The following is a 20,318-nucleotide window of genomic DNA, read 5'->3' as shown; positions in this document are numbered from 1 at the left end:
AACTGCCCCATTCCTTGTGTGAAACAACTCCTGAATGGGAGACAATGTCAGCAGTGTCTTATGCGGGCTAAGGACAAAAAAAAAGTAAATTTTGCCTTTTATATGAAAAGGAAGGTGCAGTGTGAAGTTGCCACAGTTAGTGATAATTTGGGAAGCCATGTCATCTGCTGCTGTTGGTCTAATGGATTTTATCAAGTCCAAAGTCCACACAACCATCTACCTTGTCTGCTGACAAGCTTTATCCTGATGACATTTTTCAGCAGGTCTTTGTACCTGCCAACAGTCCCAATACCTGGTTAAATGAGCAGGTATTGATACCAGTGGCATCACTGTGCTTGACTGGCCAGCAAACTGGTCTGACCTTTTGTCAAGAGGAAGATGAGAGCCAACAATGCAGTCGAGCTGAAGGCTGCTTTCAAAGCAATCTGGGCTTCTATATAGTAACACCTCAGCAGGTCCATAAGCTCATGGCCTCTATACCATGCAGCACTGATGCAGTAATTCATACTAAAGGAGCCATCTGAGGATTGAGTGCATAAACTGTACTGTACACAAATATGCATTTTAGTAGCTGAGCAGTTTTGTATTAAAAGCCTATTTTATTTATTGATGTTATGTAATGTTCTAATCTGAGAATTCTGAGAAACTGAATTTTGGGTTTTTATTAGCTGTAAGGAAAAAACATCAAAATTAACAGGAATAAACCCTTGAAATGTATCACTCTGTGTAATGAGTTTCATGTTTTGAATTGAATTACTGAACTTTTTGATGATTTACTGAGATATACTTATGTGTATCAAAGGGGTTTGAGTTTTCCTATAAAGCCTTGGTAAAGCGTGTATGGATAAAGTGTGATCCATACACATACAGTGAAACAAACAAAGCTAATCACAAGCTAAGATAAAGTCAGTCCTTTTTTTGCCTTCTCTAACTCTCACCATGCTTCACATCGGCTTATGTTAACTATTTTAATTGGACATTTCTACGTCCGCCTCCATATCAGTTTGAGAAAACAAGTTGACAACTGGGTCACCATAACTTTATGGGCACTGCACTAAAACGTACACATATAACGCAATTTATTTGATTTCAGACTAAAACTTAAACAGATTTGCAAGTCAAGAAGAGCTGAAACTAACAAGATGCAGCAAATATAACATGCTTGTAACACAAATAAGGTTATTTTATTAAATAACCTGTGCACTTTTTCATGACACAGACGAGGGATGAGCATAGATTAGATGGAGAAAACGTGTTCAAGTGCTGTTTTGTAGAAAGTAATGAGGCACTTGTGGCCAGTGACCAGTGAGCTTGGGTCCAATTAGGCTGCACTGACACAAAGTTATAATATTGTGTTAGAAAGTCTTGTGTCACAGTTGTTGTTTTTTTCTCCCATCATGTTGACCATGTTCACGTTGTTTGAAACACGTGTGCAGAAAAAGTGCAAGTTAAGGTTTTAACAAGCTCTTGATAAAAACAAACTTAAAAGCAACTTTTTCCACATTTGAGGATTTAGAAAAAAACAAACTTTTCACCTTTGTTTTTTTGCAGCAAAACTGGCTCCTTAAATGATACCTGGCTTAAACTGAACTCTTGCTGAAATTGATGTAACTTTTGTCTTGTTACTTTCCACTGTGGCTTTAAACAGATAGTTTTGATGTCTATTGACAACATTTTTCTGCACTAACAGTGGTAACAGAATACATTTATTCAAGTTAGACTGAGTTACAAAAGTTGCACCTTTGTCTAAATTATAATAAATAATTGAGGTACAAAATATTCATTTGATGAAATGAGAAAACACACCTTATTGGAATTTTTATTATATTTGACCAAAGATGAGTTTTATATTTCTATTTTTTTATGAATGAAGATGGCATTTCATGGTTGTATTTCTAACTAGTTTTCACAGAGCTTTTTAAAAAAAAAAGATCACACCATCAGTGGGGAGTATATATGTTAATTCTTTTATATTACATGATTTGTAAATTGTTGCTGATTTACGGCAGACACTATGCTATTGATCAGTCAAGAACTGAAATGTAGTTACTGTACTTTCCAAATCTTTTTGCATGGCTTAACTCTTTAACTCTTTGTTTGGATAGATTTAATGGATGCAGCACTTTTAAAAATTTCAGATTTTTTGGTAATGATCCAGTTAAATGGAAATTTATACACATTATGAAAGAAATAGTTGATACTCTGATAATTGCAGCTCCTGTGTCTCTTTGCTTCTTCATCTGACTTTATTTGGAGTTGTTGTTGTTAACTGTCTACTTGAGACGAAATTGTAAACAAAGTGATCCAACTGCTTTGGGAAAATCTTTAGCCCAGCTAAGATGGTTTTTGGCATTTTGATAGGTTGTTATCAGGGCCTTTATTCTGGAAAAAAAAAGTCACCCAGTTTCTTAAAATGATGCCACATCTACATCTTTCTGCCTACAGGAGTATAATATATCTTCTAAGATAATATTTAGTTTCATACTTACACATTTTCTGTCAGGCTGACTGTCATTGAGTTTCGGTTAACAGTCCAGTATACATTTATGTGATTTTTCTACCAAATAAAACTTTTCAGCCCAGTTATTAAAGTAGAGCAATTAAAATTTGTCTAAATGGTTCAGAATCCAGTGAGACAAAGTGTCGACACTTAAATTGCTTGTAAAATTGACCCCTGTATTTTGTCAATTTTAAAAATCACTTTGTTAGCAAAATTGTTGAGTTAGGTCTAACGTCTAATAAGGACACCTTAACTCAACATTAATGTACTTAATGAGATAAATTGAAAAAAGTTACGACAAGGTGAGGAGCACAATATGAAGTAAATGGATAAAGAAGACAACCATATCACACACTGCCTTTTATGCTAGACTGGCAAACTAAGATCATCCTATGTTGAGAAACGACAGTGTTGTTGCAGTATTTTCTTTTTCAGACTTTTAAAATAACATTATGTCTCATGAGATGTATGTGTTGTAAATAAATCCCAGCTACTGCCACATTGAACTTTAGGTTATAGTGGTCATCTTGAATTGAATTGACTCTAAAGGTGAATCTTTTGTAGATATACATCCAATGATAAATTTCTAACACTTTCAAATTATATTTTGCTATTGGTTTTAAGTAAAGATCTTATGCAATAATTAGCCTTTTAAGTATGTAATGTGAATGACTCTCAGGCATAACCATGCCAAATATCTGTGAAATTGACAAAATTAGTCATTTTGTGTTTTTTAAGGTTAATTGGTGCCAAATTTTAATCAGTTGTAGACGTAGACCCATATTTCCTGAAAGTTTACCTAAAATCTGTCTAGTTATTCATTAGATATTTTGCTAACACATAGCTGACTCCAAAAGTCAATCAGTTGCAGCTGTACATGCAATGATTACTACAAATTTCAATAAAATCTATCCAAACGTTCATGAGATAGTTTGGTAACAGACAGGTGAACACACACCCAGACATGGGCAAAAAAAAAAGGACAGGACGTAAAACAGTATTTGGAATACCAGTCAGTCATGATGGATAATACAAGCAGTGAGGGAATGCTGAAGAGATGCATAAAAACATAAAAAGGTTGAAGACATCACTGAAAATGAAACTTGTCATAAACAGGAAGGAGAGGGGGTTTAGCCTCCTGTTAGATTATATTTTTCTCTTGACTGTGTTTTTTTTGACTGTTCACTGGCTTGAGACATGAAACAAAGTAGCCAGCAGTTATTTATTTCAAAACAGATCCGAAAGACAAGCAGAGAGGGGAACAATGGCTGGCTGGAGATTTCAGTGGCAGAAAGTTGAATGCAAGTTCAGCTTTGAAGGAATTTTCATTAACTTGGTTCAACATTCTTTCTTCTGGGCAACATCAATCTTTGCTTAGTAGTACACATTGTTTTAACAATCCCAGTTATGCATGGAAGATGGTTTTAAAGTTGCTTGAAGTTTTTTTCTCATCGGACATGCTTTTAATGTATAGCCTTAAATACTGTAAACATGGATGACTTTAAAGAGGTAGACCAGTTAACTTTGATGTGATGTTTTGTCAAATAGTATCAGCCATAAAGCAAAGTCTTTGTCTAGTCTAGGCTAATTGCTAGCCATTAGTTTTTAATAATTTTCAGGCTTATAAAACAAGTCTTTCAAAAATGTTATACCAGTGTGAAAGAATGCCACATTGGTTAATATTACAACTTTTTACTACTGCAGAACACAGGTTGTTTTTTTCCCGATGGTTCGAAGGCTGCTGAATGTATCAGTCTGCTGGGAGTTGAATAACCTTTGAACCGATAATGCATATACACAGTGTATTTATGTGCCACACACATACATTTTTATAATAACGCAGATGCAGACAACCAGAATTTTGTCAAAATCTGTTTATTAGTTTTTAAGGAATCTTGCAAACAAACCAACACTACCTAAAACATAACTTCTGTGCCTTGGTGGAGGTAACAACAGTATCATGCAAAAGTTAAGTGATTTAATATTACTTACTGTGTTCTTTCACACTGGTATGCTGTTTTTGAGACAGTGGTTTTATAAGCCTAAAAAACAAGGGCACTCATTTGGCGAGCCATCAGCCAAAGACTTGCCTTTTTCTCTGAACTTTGTGCGACTGTGTTACTGATGTGACAGCTAATACAGTATCTAGTATTAATAGTTATTAGGCAGAACATCCCTTTAAGTGATAAGAGGTCATGACTGACATGATGTGCAGTCATAAAGGGAGCTTTTGCAGTGTTATTGAAGCTAATGTGTTAACCTTCATGCAGGTCTCTCAAGAGAAAAATCTTAATTGATTCACAAACAAAAAGCCCATGGCAACGAGTGACGCAATTCAGTCTCTGGCCTTGTGTTATCTTTTCAATACTGGGATTTCTTTTCATCATTTTTTCCCCTGCAGGTCAGATTGTTTTAACTAATGTTAATCTTTTTGATTTTATTGCTTTATTTTCATTACTCCACAGTTTTTGCAGTTTTGTATCATGTATTTTTTTTTCCCCATCGCCCTTCTCTGTCTTGGTTAAGCCGGCCACATCGCTTGCCAAAGCTCTTTGATTTCACCACCCCTTTCTTTGCTTTTGGGTATGAAAGGAGTCGCAAGGTTATGACTAAGAATGTTTTGTCTTGGTTAAAACATTACAGGCTGTGAGTTTGGAAAGTAAGTTATATGTTGTCTGTACAGGTTTTTGTAATGCTCTATAAATAGCCTAAAACCCAGTCAGATTTTGATCACACTGGAAAAGGTCAAGTTTATGATTACCGTATTTTTCACTTAAAAGCTTTCAATTTTCTCAAAAAAATGACATTGCACCTTATATATGTAAGAAGTCGTAATGTTTTAGTACAACTTTGGTAAACTACAAACCCGCACCGATTGCAGTATCAGTTATAGTCGCGCTTTGTAGTGTCGTGCACGGCACGCAGACCTGAGCGAGTGGTGGAGGCGTTTATACTTGACGCTTACGTAGATGCAGAATCCTTCAGTGAGTTTTGAACTGTTTGATTATCTTTGTGATCTCTCATAGGAGGATCATATAAATGCTGATAGAGGCAAACCAGCTCCGCGCACGCACCTTATAGCCCGGTGTGCTTTATATATGACAAACGTTTGAAAATGGACCATTCATTGACAGTGTGGAAAATACGGTATGTACAAATCGAATTGGTAACCTCTCCAAGACTAAAGTCATCTTATGAAATCTTTAAAACAATGTTTTGCGCAGACTATGTGTTGTGAATGCCTCTTGGGTACTACCACGTCAAATTTTAGTTCAATAACCACTTTGGTGACCATCTTGAATTAGGTTTTGTCCAAAGGTTAATCAGTTGTAGATGTACATTCAATAATTATTAACTAAAAGTTTGATTAAAATCTGTCTAGTAGTTCATTAGCTATTTTGCTAACAGACAATGCCAACATTTTAAGCAAAACTGTTGTGCAATCTGTAGTGCTTTGAGTATGTGTTGGGTATGATGCTCACCTACTGCCATACCTATAAAATTGGCTGGGTTATAGCCATTTTTGTGTTGCTCTTTCACTAGATTGACTTCAAAAGTTATTCAGTTGTAGATGTACATTTATTGATTGCTTTCTGAGAGTTTCATTGATATTTTGCTAATGCAACAGGCAAAAACATTATCGTCATCTTGGCAGTTGGTACATTTGAACTAACATATCGTGGTTACCTGACACATTTTTTTCCCTTCTGTATACATCTGCAGAAAATTGGTCCAATTTGCTTTAATCTTTAATATATTCTTACATCATATTTGAGAGTGACATTTTCAATATGACTAAGTCAGACTAATAATTTATATTAGCTGTCATGCTTCAACTATCCTGCAAGTCAGCTGAGAGAGGACTGCTCTCTCAACACCCACTAATGTGTGGTCGAATGAATAAGCTGCCTGTCACCATCAGCCATGTGTCCCACGAGTTCCTGTCTCATACAGATACTGAGAGACGCAGACTTGCTTTACATTTAGTGTTGCTGAAAGATGGGAAGGATTTGAACAGTAATGTTTCTGAACCTAGGGTATGTTGACTGACATTCTTCATGTGCTGCTGTTACCCTGGCAACCAGTCATTTTGTTTTATCGGAGCAGTTCAGCTGTTTTAGGCTTTGTAAAGACAAACTATGAAACTTTTTTTTTAATATTGGGTTAATATAAAAAATGAAAGGCCTGGGCTTTCTTGAAGGAATGCATATCCCCCACTGCCTTTTAGAGTAATGTGATGATGATAATAATGTTGAAAAATAACTATATTATGTGCAGGCTTGTGTGTTCTTGCATAATATCTATAAAATTCACAGGGGTCGAGACATTTTTATGTAGACTTAAGTTGATTAGTTGTGGTGAACATCTTAAATTTAGTTGACTCTAAAAGCTAATCAGTTGTAGGTGTACAGCCAATCATAACTTTGAGTGTCATTGAAGTCTGCCCAGTGGTTCATGAGATATTTTGCTGACAGACATAGTTGAATACAATAATTAATGGAAAAGTTTGTAGTCAAATAGGATTCACCACTGATGGTGATGTGGACTTTGACAAACTTCTTATTTGGAATCTAGTTATGTTAAGGTTTTTTGTGACTAGAGGTCCTGCTTTCTAAGATTTCCATTTATTAGCTGGTCTTGGTGATTGGAATAAACTTTGGGATAATTATTGTTTGATTTGTTTTCAGAGAATATTATAGAGGATATAAATTCTTTTTTTTTTTTGGTAAGACCACTGATTATAGAATCCCTCTTTTCCTTACTTGTATGAATATACAAGCATAAATGAAATAAGAAGTTTTCTTTTACTCTACTACAATAAATTCAGTTCCTTTTTCAAAGCTTTTTTGTGCGTGTTTGTAGAGTGTAACCTGTTGTCAAAGCCTGTAGGGAAGCTTCAGGCATAGATCTTCACCCCTGGCTAAAATACTCTGTAATGTCACCATATGAAAGGAAGCTCACACAGGTAAAAAAAATAAAAGTCATTATTTTTTACAGTTCAGATTGGTCTCTGCAGATAGAGAAGTTTACCTTTAATCTTGGCAGTGCATTCTCCCATCAGCATGGTGTGAAAAAATGATGGAAGTGTAAAATCTAAAAAGCCATTGGGCTAGTTTCCTGATGAATATATATAATCTAGTTGTGTGCATTTTATGGCAACCATCTTGAATTGGGTTTGCTCCAGTAATAACTTTGAGAGTTTCATTAAAATTTGTTCAATGGTCCATGAGGTATTTTACTACTTGACAAATGGGCAGTTACATGGTTAGCTGGAGTTTATTTTTAAATAAAAAAATACTTGTAGAGTTCTGGCCAGGCTTTGTTGGGAAGTTGGACATGTGGCAGAAGAATGCTTCACTTCAGGCTCCTTTGAAGAGTATTACATTTATTTAATGGGTAAACTGTGGTACAACAAGACTGCTCAGGACTGGCAATAATTTGCACAAGAGGTTTTATGTACATGTTTAGAGTGTTAACAGCTCAGACACTGCACATTGTTCTCTCTGTTAGCCCCCCCCTCTTGATCAGTACCTCCACTGTCTTCTCAAAACACCAATTTTTGTGTCATGTTTCTTGCTACCCTCTGCATTACTTCTCCTTCTTGGCCATCCTCTTCCATTTTTACTCCACTCCCCCTGGTTTTATATATACAGTGAGGACAGCACTAGCCTGAGAAGCCCTAAGTCTTGAGAGCTTGTCAGCTGTGTCAGGATTGTGGGTGAAGCCCGTCATTACATCTGTCCTCCCTCAAACTAGTCTGTGAACCAGTGATCAGTCCAACTGCAGAATGTGTGTATTTAGTAAGATGCAGATAATCATTTCAGCCACCTAGATGTCACTTGAATAAATAGGAAAACTGGTTAATGTAGTTTCTCACACTGTGTATATTTTCTTGTTTCAGATGTATATCCAAACTACCACTTTGACAATCTCTCTCAGCCTGTCGGCCTCCGTCTCTCTGGGAATGCTCTACATGCCTAAGGTCTACATCATCCTCTTCCACCCAGAGCAGAACATCCCTAAACGAAAACGCAGCTTCAAGGTAAGGCAGACTTTCACAAAGAGAACTCAGAGGTACTGTATTTACATCTTTCTCAACTTGTTAGAGTGAGAACTGGGTTTAGTGTACATTGTATTCAATATATACTTATCTGGCAGTTGCTAGTAATTAGTAAAGACAAAACCCTGAAGGGCCAAAAGAAAGGTATCGGTATAGATTAATTATAAAATGCTAAAGACCTGCATGTTCTGCCTCTGGATCCTCTTTAATTGCAAAGGCATTGTTGGCCATAAAGTTATCACCATCATTGAGTCAAGCTTCTGTTCCTCAATCATGACTTTAGCATTTTAGAGATTTATAATTAATCTACACTGATACCTTCCTTTTGACTGATTTCCACAGGTGAAAAGGAACTTGTGGCCTTTTATGGGTAATGTGTTAATTTATAGCTACCCATCCTTTACTGAAATTTGGAATAACATTTTCAAGTTGCATGAGTAATTAAGTGTGATAAATTTACCTGATGTTGACTCTTCATTGGTTATATTTTCTGGTTTAAAGTACCATTATTCCACCTGCAAACAAAATGGGTGTCAAAGCCAACATACAATGCTTTTTCTTGGCATTAAACCGTACTGCTGCTCACAAATACTCACTTCTTTTTTAAGTCTAGTTTCCGCAATTCCATAAGGTCCAATTACCTTTCTCTTCATCATCCATTACAAGTACTCCTTACATCTTCCCATCACACTCACCTCAATTGTTGGAACATCGCCAGACTCTTGTTACAATTCATCATACACTCCTGATCAAAATCTTAAGACTGTTCTAAATAGAGCTTCACAATGTTAAAGGAAAATATCAGTGCAAGAAACAAGAACTTTTGAGCAGGGAATTTTCTGCAAACTGCATTTACACTCAAACATGATTTTTTCAGCTGTGCAAAAATCTGGATTCCACGTCATTTTCTGTCAAGACCTCCTGATGGCAAAAGCAAAAAAGCTCAGTGACTTTGAACGTGGTAGGATTGTTGAGCTTGGACGCAGTAAGACAGTCATTTTGCATTTTTTAAATAATCCTGAGGGTTATAGAACAAAAAAGTCAAGTGGTAGACCCAAAAAAATTTCACCAGCTCTGAGTCGCAGGATCCGATTGGCTGTCCATCAAGACATGGGACGATCCTCTACCCAAATTAAGGCCATTACTGGTGCTGACTGCAGCCCAATAACCATCAGACGGCATCTGCGAGAGAAGGGCTTCAGAAATTGCCCGTTTCGACTTTGCAAGGGTGCACCAAACATGGGACATTGAAAGGTGGAAGAAAGTTGTCTTCTCTGATGAGAAAAAAGTTAACCTTGATGGCTTCCAACGTTGCTGGTATGACAAGGAGATCCCACCTGAGATGTTTTCCTTCAATGGAACTTCAGGTTGTGCGGTAATGATTGGGTTTTTCAACAGGACAATGCTGCAGTTCACAATGCCCGCCTGACAAAGGAGTTCTTCCAAAAGAATAACATCACTCTTTTGGACCATCCTGCATGTTCCCCGGATCTAAACCCAATTGAGAACATTTGGGGATGGATGGCAAGNGGAAGTTTACAAAAATGGACATCAGTTCCAGACAGTGGATGCCCTTCGTGAAGCCATCTTCAACACTTGGAGCAACGTTCCCACTAGCCTCCTGGAAACAAGCATGCCTAAACGAATGTTTGAGTGTAAATGCAGTTTTCAATTAATTCCCCGCTCAAAAGGTTTTGTCTCTTACGCTGATTTCTTCTTTAACCATTGTGAAGCTCTACTTAGTGCAAAATGCAATTTTTTGATCAGGAGTGTATGCCTTTGCTCCCTCCCCATATATTCCTGCACTTCACTATTCACCAGGTTTCTTCTTACCACCCAGAGCCTTTAACAGCTTCTCTCTGAACGCCTTGCACATATTTGAACAAGCAAAGATATCTCATTCCATACTAAAAAAATAATTCGAAGTGATAGATCAAGGAGCACCACAAGTTGTTAGAGTATAGTTTCTAAACCATTTCTCATTGCTTATGCTAGCTGACATTTACCATGTCAACAGTCTTCATCTCTGGGTCATTGAATGCATCCTTTTACAGGCAATTGTGACAGCAGCCACCATGTCAGGAAAGCTGACCCAGAAGGGAGGGGACCGACCAAATGGAGAAGTTAAGACTGAACTTTGTGAGAGCATGGAGACCAACAGTGAGTAAGAGAACACCAAAGTTTTATACCTACACATTCAAGCTGCATAGACACTGCTTTAAAAGACCTATGACACACATATGTAGCTCAAAATTGGTTTGAATAACTTTTAGATCTCAATGATCACAAACCATTCACTATGCATTACTGAGGTTAAAAAAATGAACATCTTTCATGTGGGGTTATTTATTTGCATGTCATGGTAGATTAGAACTAAACAATTTCAGTGCTTTCCCAAGTGAGTAGTATGTTTTGATATGCTGTTTGTTAATAAGGTAGTAAAAACATTTTTACAGTCTGGGCAATGGTTTATGAATGCTACACCCAAATTTACCTGCAGTGATGATAATGTTAAAGTCAAAGAAAAAAATACATGTACTAAACATTATCCTATTTCAGAAAAGTTGAACAACAGGAATATGTACCTAAAGCTGGTTCAAAAAAATACTACTGAAACTTTTTTTTTTTGGTCAAGCAAAACCCTCATTTAAATCAATATGGTCTGTGGTGGCAAGGTTTTTATAAGATAAGACATGACTATGCTCTGTCTGAATTCCACAGTCTGAGGTTTTCACCAAATGACCCTGTTACTCTTCACTGACCTTGCTTTCTGTCTCTCCTCCTCGCCTACCAGCATTCCAATATCTTAGATATAAGCTCCTGTGTGGACTCTGGAGGTAGAGCACCATACATAAATAAACCTGTTTGAGTGATGTCAAGTTAAAGTGTATCTGCATTTTTTACAATCATATTTTTAATATCTTGTTATTTCAGCAACTTGTCTGGAAAATAAGTAAAATGTATGAAGGTAGATGCTTAAGGGAGCACAAATTTTAAAGCCACATTTCAGGTGGACGTGACAGAGGTGTTAATCATCTACAGCCAAATTTATCTTAAACTAACTTTCTACCCTTATTTCTTTCAGCTTCATCAACTAAGACGACATACGTCAGCTACAGTAACCATGCCATCTGAAGGGACTCGGACAGAAGAGGGGCGTGCCTTGGGGGCAGGGCCAAGTGAGAAGGAGGTGTCATTCACAGGCGAATGGACAGAACGCCCAACGGAATCCAAGCATGAGACATTTTGTATTGTTACCCATCAAACCACAGAGGTGGGACCACATAAACAGTCAGTGTGCCTGCTTTGCTGCTACTCACAGCTCATTGGTCCTGCCATGAACTTAGCTGTTTAAAACAAAAAAAAGATATTAAAAAATACCTGTGTAGACATTATATATAAAAAGGGCAAAGGTGGGGCTGATAAAGAGAATTTAACAAATTACATTTAAAAAGAGAATTGTAAGAGAAGTCTATAAGATTCAGATCTGTTTGTTGTTGTTCTCTACTTGTAAGTATTTTTGTGGTTGTGACGATTTTTTCATTCCTGTCTCACCGTTGTCTAATGGATCGCCCTTGCATAATGAGATGAGTGTGTTTCCTCCTGCTGTCTTGGCGAACTGGGTTGTAGCCTTGGGTTGTGAACCTGTAAAATGCCATGGTTGAAGCATGCCAGTTTTTATACAAAAATGAGATTTATTTATAATAAAGGAATGTTTTGCAAATGGGTAGATTTGTTGTCATGCTTTTGAAATATGATGGAGATGTTTTAAGCAACATTTTTTCTCATGCATCTACCACAACAAATTAGAGGTTCAGCCCATAAATACATATTAAAGCAGAGCTGTTGTGTACAGGGACCTTGTGCTTTATGAGCCCCAGCCAATGAAGTCATTACCAACTGAAAACACAACCTTGTCTCATCAGTCTTAAGACAGATTCAATGTACATTTTAGATTTGCATCTCTACAGTTCTATTATCTCATCGCAATCATGCATAGTTCAAACTAATTCATGCGACTACAAAAAAAAAAACAGTCCAGCACTTGGAAACATATTTTCCTGTTTGGTGCAGAAGGCAAGAGAAATAAATATACAGTGAAACTCAAACACAACTATGACTAGTATTAGCCAATATACCTGCAGTGGGGCGTTTCCCCAGCTTGCTTAAAAGACTGATTATTACTTACCATCAACACAAAAAATAAAACTTTCATTCTATAAGTGCCAACTCAATTTGGCATGTAACAAAGGCTTGCAATCTGTTCCTGAGCCTTAACTTTTCAAATGCTTTCTTTGCTGACAACATCAAATGTAAAGCCAAGCCAAAAGTCTAAACTTTTATTTAAGGATCAGTTCAAGACTAACGCTTCTGACACTGACGTCGCAGGAACTGAATGACCGATATGGACATAAAGGAGAGGTAAATGGACCGTACTTATATAGCGCTTTACAACACAATCTGTTCCCTCATGTACCCACACAGCACTCTATCTCTACAAAGCTATGAAAGTGAAGACATAAACACAAGTAGTCGTAGAGAAAGTATTATTAGTCAAAAAAAAATAAATTCTTGATCTTTTCCATCATATGAAATAAAATGTCACAATTTCAGATTAACCTTTCTGTGCTCTAACTCAAGCCATCACTTCCACAGAATCACACAGTGAACACAAACCAGTCCCAAAGCTAATCGTATAATGTGTCTGTGGCCAATACATTTTCAACACAATTTATTTCAAAAGCACAGATTCAAATATCTTCCTCAGTTTATTTTGTTGTCATTTCAGGACTGTATTTTCTTAAGATTTCTTTTACATCATTCATTTAAACGTCACTGAGGGACTTGTGGGAAATCCCCATCTAAAGCAGATGTCAGTAACACCTTGTGATGAAATGCAGAATGCAACTGCCAAAGGATCAAAGACTGCATCCGTTAACACTTGTCTGTCGTCTGATGTTTTCTGAAAGAATCCAGATGGTGGCGGTTTGTGTACAGGATGGATTTAGTGAAATCAATTAGCTGTGAGTCAAGTGAACATGAATGCAGGTGTTGAAGGTGTGATTTTAATATGTTTTTTAAAAATAAATTAGTTTGGTTGGTTGCTAAACTGTCAGCCAAACTACAACTCCCAAAAAGATGACTTTACTTATGTAGTTATTGTCTGATGCGCATTGTAACATTAAGTCTATGTAAATGTTAGTGTCAATTAAATTATCATCTGTCTGAGTACCCCCAGTCACAGGTTTGATTTTATATAAAGGTATTTTCTGAGAAAACTACCACCAAATCAATGCATTCCTGACAAAGAAAAGGGCAAAACTAAAGGTAAGCATCTCTTGGCATATCAAACAGTATGTTCTATTTCTTACTGTTGGAAAAGGGAATAAGATCTCATAAATTCTTTATTGTGAAACTTCTTGAATTATGCTTTTGCATGGTATTTTACATATTTATTCAAGAGAAGTAGACCTGGGAATTTAGTTGCGTTTAAAAAGGAACTTGTTAAAACCTAACAACAAATTTTGCATTCAACGTACAACTGATTCACTACATTTTTATGAAGAAATGTGGCATTTTCTTACATCGACATAAGCTTTTTAACCACGACTTGAATATGTTGTTCTCCCACCCCCTCGTGGGACATTGTTAGGTAAATTACCTTTATTTCTAGGAGCAATGCCTCACTACACGGACTGCTCAAAACAGCAAAAAAATGAGCTATTCGTAAAGTGGAAACATGCAACAGTAGGAATAATGTGTATTGTAACTAAGTAGCCTCTGCTCTAAAAGAAAATACCTAATATGTTTTTTACACTAGTTATAAATTTATCCTTGGATAAAACTGAGTAATTGGAACTTAAAGCTTGACCATCTCTTTTGGGGAGACTTTAATTTTAACCAAGTATTTGTTACACAAGGGTAAAAATGTTGCATTGTAAGACTAACTTGGGACAAGACAACATAATTTAGGTAGGAATTAGAACAAACAGTTGGTTACTTATGGATATTCATTTTGGAGGTTGCATTAAAATATTTGGAACAGTTTGCTCAAAACCCATCATATAGCTTGTTTTTACTGTGCTTTAGTGAGACACTCCACCCCTGGAGTACGTATAATATCAAAACTTTTGTTTTTAGAGAAATTTGCGAACACAGGAATTAGAGCCTAGAGTACCAAGCCTGATTGTTCACAATAGTAGACACACTGACGAGTAAGTAAAAAGCTGCCTGATTTTTAAATACTTACATTTACCTCATAAGTTAGTCATGATCAAACTTTCAAGAACTGGCCTAGGCAATGAAAAATTTTTTTTGCAGATGCAAATAACCCAATATGCCTGTTGCACTTATTTTATTCCAAATACACTATAAATCCTCATTCTTCTGTGTTGTCTTGAGGTTTTAACAGGCTATTCTATTTATAAAACACTTGTATTTTAATTTCTGTTTTTAGAGCATTAACTTCTTTCTAAAGTAAGCAAAAAAATGACTACCAAGGTATAATGAAATCTGTGTTTATGGCTTTTAATAAGGATAAGGAAGCTGTAGTTTTTCTGCTCTAAACAAGAACTGACATGTTTCCCTACATATTTGAACTACTCACTGAATGGTGCTTAAAGTGAAGTCATGACTTCACTCAGAGACTAAAATATTTGCTTTTCTTACAATAAAGCAAAACAGGAATGTCAAAAAGGAACGATTTAAGGTAAAGAAAAAAAGAACTTTCAACATCAATCTACTAATTGTTTGCCCAATAAAATAGGAAACCGTGGGAGTTTAAAGAAAAGTGCTCTGCAAAATCACTCTTACTCACCTAAAAAGGTTCAAGTGTGAGAATTGTTGATTTTACAATGCCACAGGGCTTGCTGGATGCTGTTGCCATGGTACCCAGACCGGATGTCAGAATAAGTTAATGATTCCTGATTAGGAAGCCAAGTTACACATAGGACCAAAATACTTCATAAGTACCTCAGAATTTGTATATTAAATTACATGCTTTCAGTTTTTGACAGCAGCAGTAGTTTTCATGCTCAATTGAAATCACTAAATTCTCAAAGGAAAAAAATAAAATTAATGACACATTGCTGCCTTTCTGCAGCAGTGTTAGTAGGTAACTAGAAGCACTCAGACAGCTCAAACCTCCACCAAGGCCACGGCATGATTAAAAAAATAGTGTGATCCAGATCATAACCTGGATCACCACCAACATTTCATTTAAATCTGTTCATTAGATTTCACCTGATCTTGCTAACAGACAGACACAACACAGGGGTTACCTGTGCAGTTTCACATTTAGAGCACCAGACCTTTCACCTAAGAGGTGTCCAACTCTGCAGTGTAATTTTCCTCCGTTACATAGAGTACAAGGTCATCTGTGACCTTGAACGGATCACAACCAAAATCTAATCACTTGTTCCTTTTAGCATGTTTGACATTTCCGGAAACTTTCATAAAAATCTGTTCATAACTTTCAGTAATCTTGTGCACTGACAGACAGATAAAGAAACGCTACCAAAAACAATAAATGTAGTTTACAATTCAGTTCCATTTAAAAAGCAACTGTTCACAGTTCAATTTAAACTTACTTTCATATAAACAAGAGTCAGTTGACATCAGTATAATTTAATTTAATGCCAAATTTAAAAAGAAAAAGCAAGTTGGTTGATTGGTTGAGGAAACATTTGAGGATAAATCAAGAAACACAACTGTCTTCGAGTAGATCCTAACAGAAAAGCTAAATCTGACGCTGTATGTATGTATGTATGCTCATATATGGAGCCAACAGAATCTCCTCTGTAAGACAATGACTTCACAGAGCAATCCTTGAAGCAGGGAATACAGAAATATAGACAAACAACACAAGCCTACCGCACGGACACACATATTCATAAGATGATTTGGATTTTTTGTTTATCTATTAGGTCGCACTTGCAAACACACACAAAAAATAGAAGCAATCCCCACATCTGGAACAACTTGATTTGGCATAAAGTTAATCAGAACAGAGAACAACAACAAAAAAAACCTTGGTTAGACTTAAAACTTAAACTTCTGCAAGTGTGCACCAAACCCAGGAGTGATTATGTTAGTTACATTTGGTCTAAAAAAGCCATGTGGCAACTTTCCAGTAGCATCATCAAAACTCTAAACAAAAGACTGTTTTTGAAAAAAGTGGTGTACCTTAAAGATTCAATGCTAGGATACACTGAAGCTGTTCATTTACATGATGTGGCTCAACTCTATGAGTCATTTAATATTGTTTATTCCTTTAATTTGTCACTTCAATTTACTTTGGAGCAAAGAAAAAAAAAACTAAAACACTTTTTAATCTTTTTTTTAAAGTTGTTTTGAAAACTCAGGAGACAAAAAAAAACTTTTCCAAACCACTTTAAATGCAAATTAGCATTACGCATCAGAACACATGTAGAAACAGTCAATGCTTTGCAGGGTGTTTGTTTTTTAGTATTTATAATTCACTTGATGTTTATTTACGTTAAGGTTGGCAATGAACTAAAAAATTATATTACATAAGTTCTAAATTGACTCTGTTGGAAGTGGCAGTCAATCTTACTCTTAACTTCTTATATTTATATTACTGATAAAACATTTTTAGACCCTTTTAATTTCTTTTACTCTATTGTGTTCAGCATCTTCCCACCACCCATCTTATCTATTTAAATACCACATCCGACAAAATAAGAAAAAGTAGGTTTATGATGTGGCAATTATAATGTAATTTAAAAATCTGTGTTTATCCCCTCTGCTTGGTATTTCAACACAGGTTTTCCAAAATGCTGCTTCTTTTTTTTCCATCACTTAAAGTATTCTTGTTACTACAGGACAATTTTAAGAAATGTCTTCACCTATGTGAAAATGCCAAAATCGACCCCAAAATACATCCAAACAGGAAACAAAGTGTAGAGCCCAGAATCTCAACGAGTGGGTTTAGGTTGCCTGGGCAAAAAAATAAATAAATTGCTGGAAAGTTTTTGTTAAATAACTTTCAACTAATGATAAGAAAAGCACTAAAAAAAACTACTGACCTCTGGAAACTGCAAATAAGGAAAATACATTTAGATTTTTAGTATTCAGTGATATATTTCCTAAGCTAAATGGACAAAACTACTTATTTAAACAATCTGAAGTTTTTATTCCCCACAGCACAATAATTACCACCACTCAAACACAAACTGGAAATTCAGCTATGACTTTTCAGTAGACAGGTATATTCACAAAGGCAGGAGGCAATACAGCTCAAAAATCACCAATAAACACAACGTTGTGAAATGCAAGCACAGTAGAGCAATACACCTGACAACACACAACCTGGAGGGGTCCAACCACCCAGTCGTGAAACCATCTCTCAGCTGCCAAAAATATCTAACAAAGTGCTACACTGACCAAAATTGACTTTCTGGTTGTTTCGAATCAAGACAACACCTGCAACCAACCACAAAAAGAAGAGCTGCAACACACACATCAGTTTTGTTCTTTTGTCAAACATCTAGTGTAGAATGGCTGCTGCCTGGCCTCTCAACCATGAAAGTCTCTCACAGTTTTAGTATATTTGTATTAAATAAGCTTTTGATTTGAGGCTTTTGTTTTCTGTCAATGCAAATAGAATTTACAGGCAGCAGAATTTTATTTTTCATTTCCAGTTTAGTGCAACACTGAAAATAAAAGTCTGTGTGAATATTGATGGATATGAATCATTGGATGCTGGAGAAATGGCAAATTTAAAAACTTTCAGGCTCGCTGTAGGAAAATACAAACTTTCTCCTTACTATTGAACACTAATGTCAATCATGCAGACAAACATGACTGAAATACAACAAATGCATTTGTAGAGAGTAGATTTATTCCTGAACAATGGCGGCAAGAAGATATGGAGTTTTCAAAAATATCAGCACAACTACAAAATCCTGAAATAAACAAAATAAATTATTTGTGTGGTTTTTATTTAAGATTTTTTATTAAAATCCATCTTTGTTTTATTTTTAGTGTCCTGTATCACCTCTCCCAACATCCAAAGGCCTTTTGGGACACAAAGAGTTCATCTGTAGCCCTGTAGCAGCGTTGTTCACTTTGAGTTACTCCTTTATGAATTAATTTGTGCGCTATTGTTTCTGTCAGTTCTTTGTGCATGTCTCTGTGTGTGTTTATAAATGTACCCCTGTGAGTAAATGCGACACCTGGGAGAGACGCAGACAACAGAAATGCCTCACCTGTCAATCATGAGCTCCCCACGCTGTTGAGCTGAGGAGGAGGAGGAGGGGGGGGAGGAAGAGAAATCTAAAATGCTTCCATCCTCTTAATGAGGAAGGCCTCCATGTGGGAGTTTGGAGTGCTCAAGGAACGGAACAGTGATTTGAGAGGGAAAACAAAGAACGAAAAACAGTGGAAAAAAACAGCCCGCATCTCTGTGTTTAACGTTTCTCGGGCTGCGTGTTAAACCTCCCAGCCGAGACTTTATCGTAATTAGCTCTGTCAGATGGCCTGTGCCGAGGGAAGTTATTACCTTAAATAGACTCACCAGTGATACGGATCCTGGTTCTTACAGATGTTTGCATAGCTGTTCAAGTTACAGCTGGCTGACACCGGTGGAGGCAAGTTTCCAGGTTTGTGAGCCTGATTACTGATGCAGAATTAAAATAGATAAATTGGGAGCTCTCAGAAACAAAGTTTAAGATCTAGTTCATTACGGTACACAGTTATCTTCTTAAATGTTTGAAAAAATAAAGCATGCACAAGGCGACCTATAAAAGTTTTACCGGGAAAATAAAAAGCTACTTTTAAGAACTGTGTTTCAATAAGGTTTATGATCATTAGTTGATTAACTTGATTGTTAATTTAGTTATTGTATTGTTACATATTCCCCATTTATTCACTTAATTTGTTATACAAAGGAGTTCAAGGTCTACTCAATGACTGCAAGCTGCTCAGGTTCTGTTGCTAGAAAACAAACCCAAATCATCAACCCTCCTCCACTGTGCCTGGCTGTTTGAGCAACATTTGTACACAATGTTTGGTTTTTATTCACCTCTCCATTGTCATCTAATCTGTTTAAAGAACATTATTTCAGAAGTCTTGAGATCCGTTCATCAGCTTTAAGCCATGGTGCTGCAGTGTTCTTTTTGCAGAGAAACACAAAAAGAACAAGTCATCCCTTTTATGTCTCATTGTACTTTCATAAACTTCATGATTTAACTTGACGACTAAAGTCAGTCAAGGCTGAAATGTAGCTGTCAGGGTATTTTGGATTTCTTTGAGCATTACATGGCCTGGCCTCTGGGTGAACTTGCTGGGACATTTACTCTCGGGAAGTTTGGCGACTTAAAAGTTTTGAACTTGTTAAAGTTGAAAAATGATGGACTGCAGATTGTTTTGAAATGTCCTCAAAGCCCTTCCCAGATTGTTGGGCAGCACCGATCACTGCTGATGTATTTTTTCATTGTCGCCGCGTTAACAGATGGATGAATATTCCAGAGCAGCAAACTTTCAAAAACATTTTCTTTTTCATATCACTCTTGTTGATGATAATCAATTAAGAAATCATGAATTATAATATGCGTCTATTTTTCCCCTTCTTATTTCTACTGCAGTACGGAGGTAAAGATCAATTTCTTGTTGACCTGAGGACTTCTTATAATACTTGTTTCTCCATGTTAAATATGTAAAACCCTAGAATCAAAAGTGAAAGTATTTGTTCCTGCATGACCAATTGTCAGCTTGTTTCCATATAGTATGAACTGC

The 20,318-nt window shown here is 36.3% G+C and overlaps 1 protein-coding gene and 1 long non-coding RNA gene across 6 annotated transcripts in view; one reads left to right on the top strand and one right to left on the bottom strand.

Moving 5' to 3' along the window:
* grm8a (glutamate receptor, metabotropic 8a) overlaps positions 1–12,301 on the top strand; it is a 254,348-nt gene extending 242,047 nt beyond the window's left edge. For 3 of the 5 annotated variants that reach the window (XM_017414877.3, XM_017414878.3, XM_017414879.3), the window contains exons 12-14: positions 8,403–8,543; positions 10,616–10,721; positions 11,647–12,301. In XM_017414877.3, the coding sequence (XP_017270366.1) occupies positions 8,403–8,543; positions 10,616–10,721; positions 11,647–11,696 (297 nt within the window). In that variant the 3' untranslated portion in view covers positions 11,697–12,301. Of the gene's footprint in view, positions 1–8,402; positions 8,544–10,615; positions 10,726–11,646 lie in introns of all 5 variants that reach the window. The other 2 variants (XM_017414880.3, XM_017414881.3) reach the window with 2 other exon arrangements.
* LOC112450462 overlaps positions 8,388–20,318 on the bottom strand; it is a 177,434-nt gene continuing 165,503 nt past the window's right edge. Inside the window, exons 5-6 of the long non-coding RNA XR_003039100.2 lie at positions 9,022–9,076; positions 8,388–8,520 (exon numbers count right to left, since the gene is read on the bottom strand). This is a non-coding gene — a long non-coding RNA (uncharacterized LOC112450462). The remainder of the gene's footprint in view (positions 8,521–9,021; positions 9,077–20,318) is intronic.

Source organism: Kryptolebias marmoratus, linkage group LG18 (genome assembly GCF_001649575.2).
Source record: "Kryptolebias marmoratus isolate JLee-2015 linkage group LG18, ASM164957v2, whole genome shotgun sequence".
Taxonomy (NCBI): Eukaryota; Metazoa; Chordata; class Actinopteri; order Cyprinodontiformes; family Rivulidae; genus Kryptolebias; species Kryptolebias marmoratus.
Note: the sequence above shows the minus strand (reverse complement) of the source record. Positions and strands in the feature narration are given on the sequence as shown.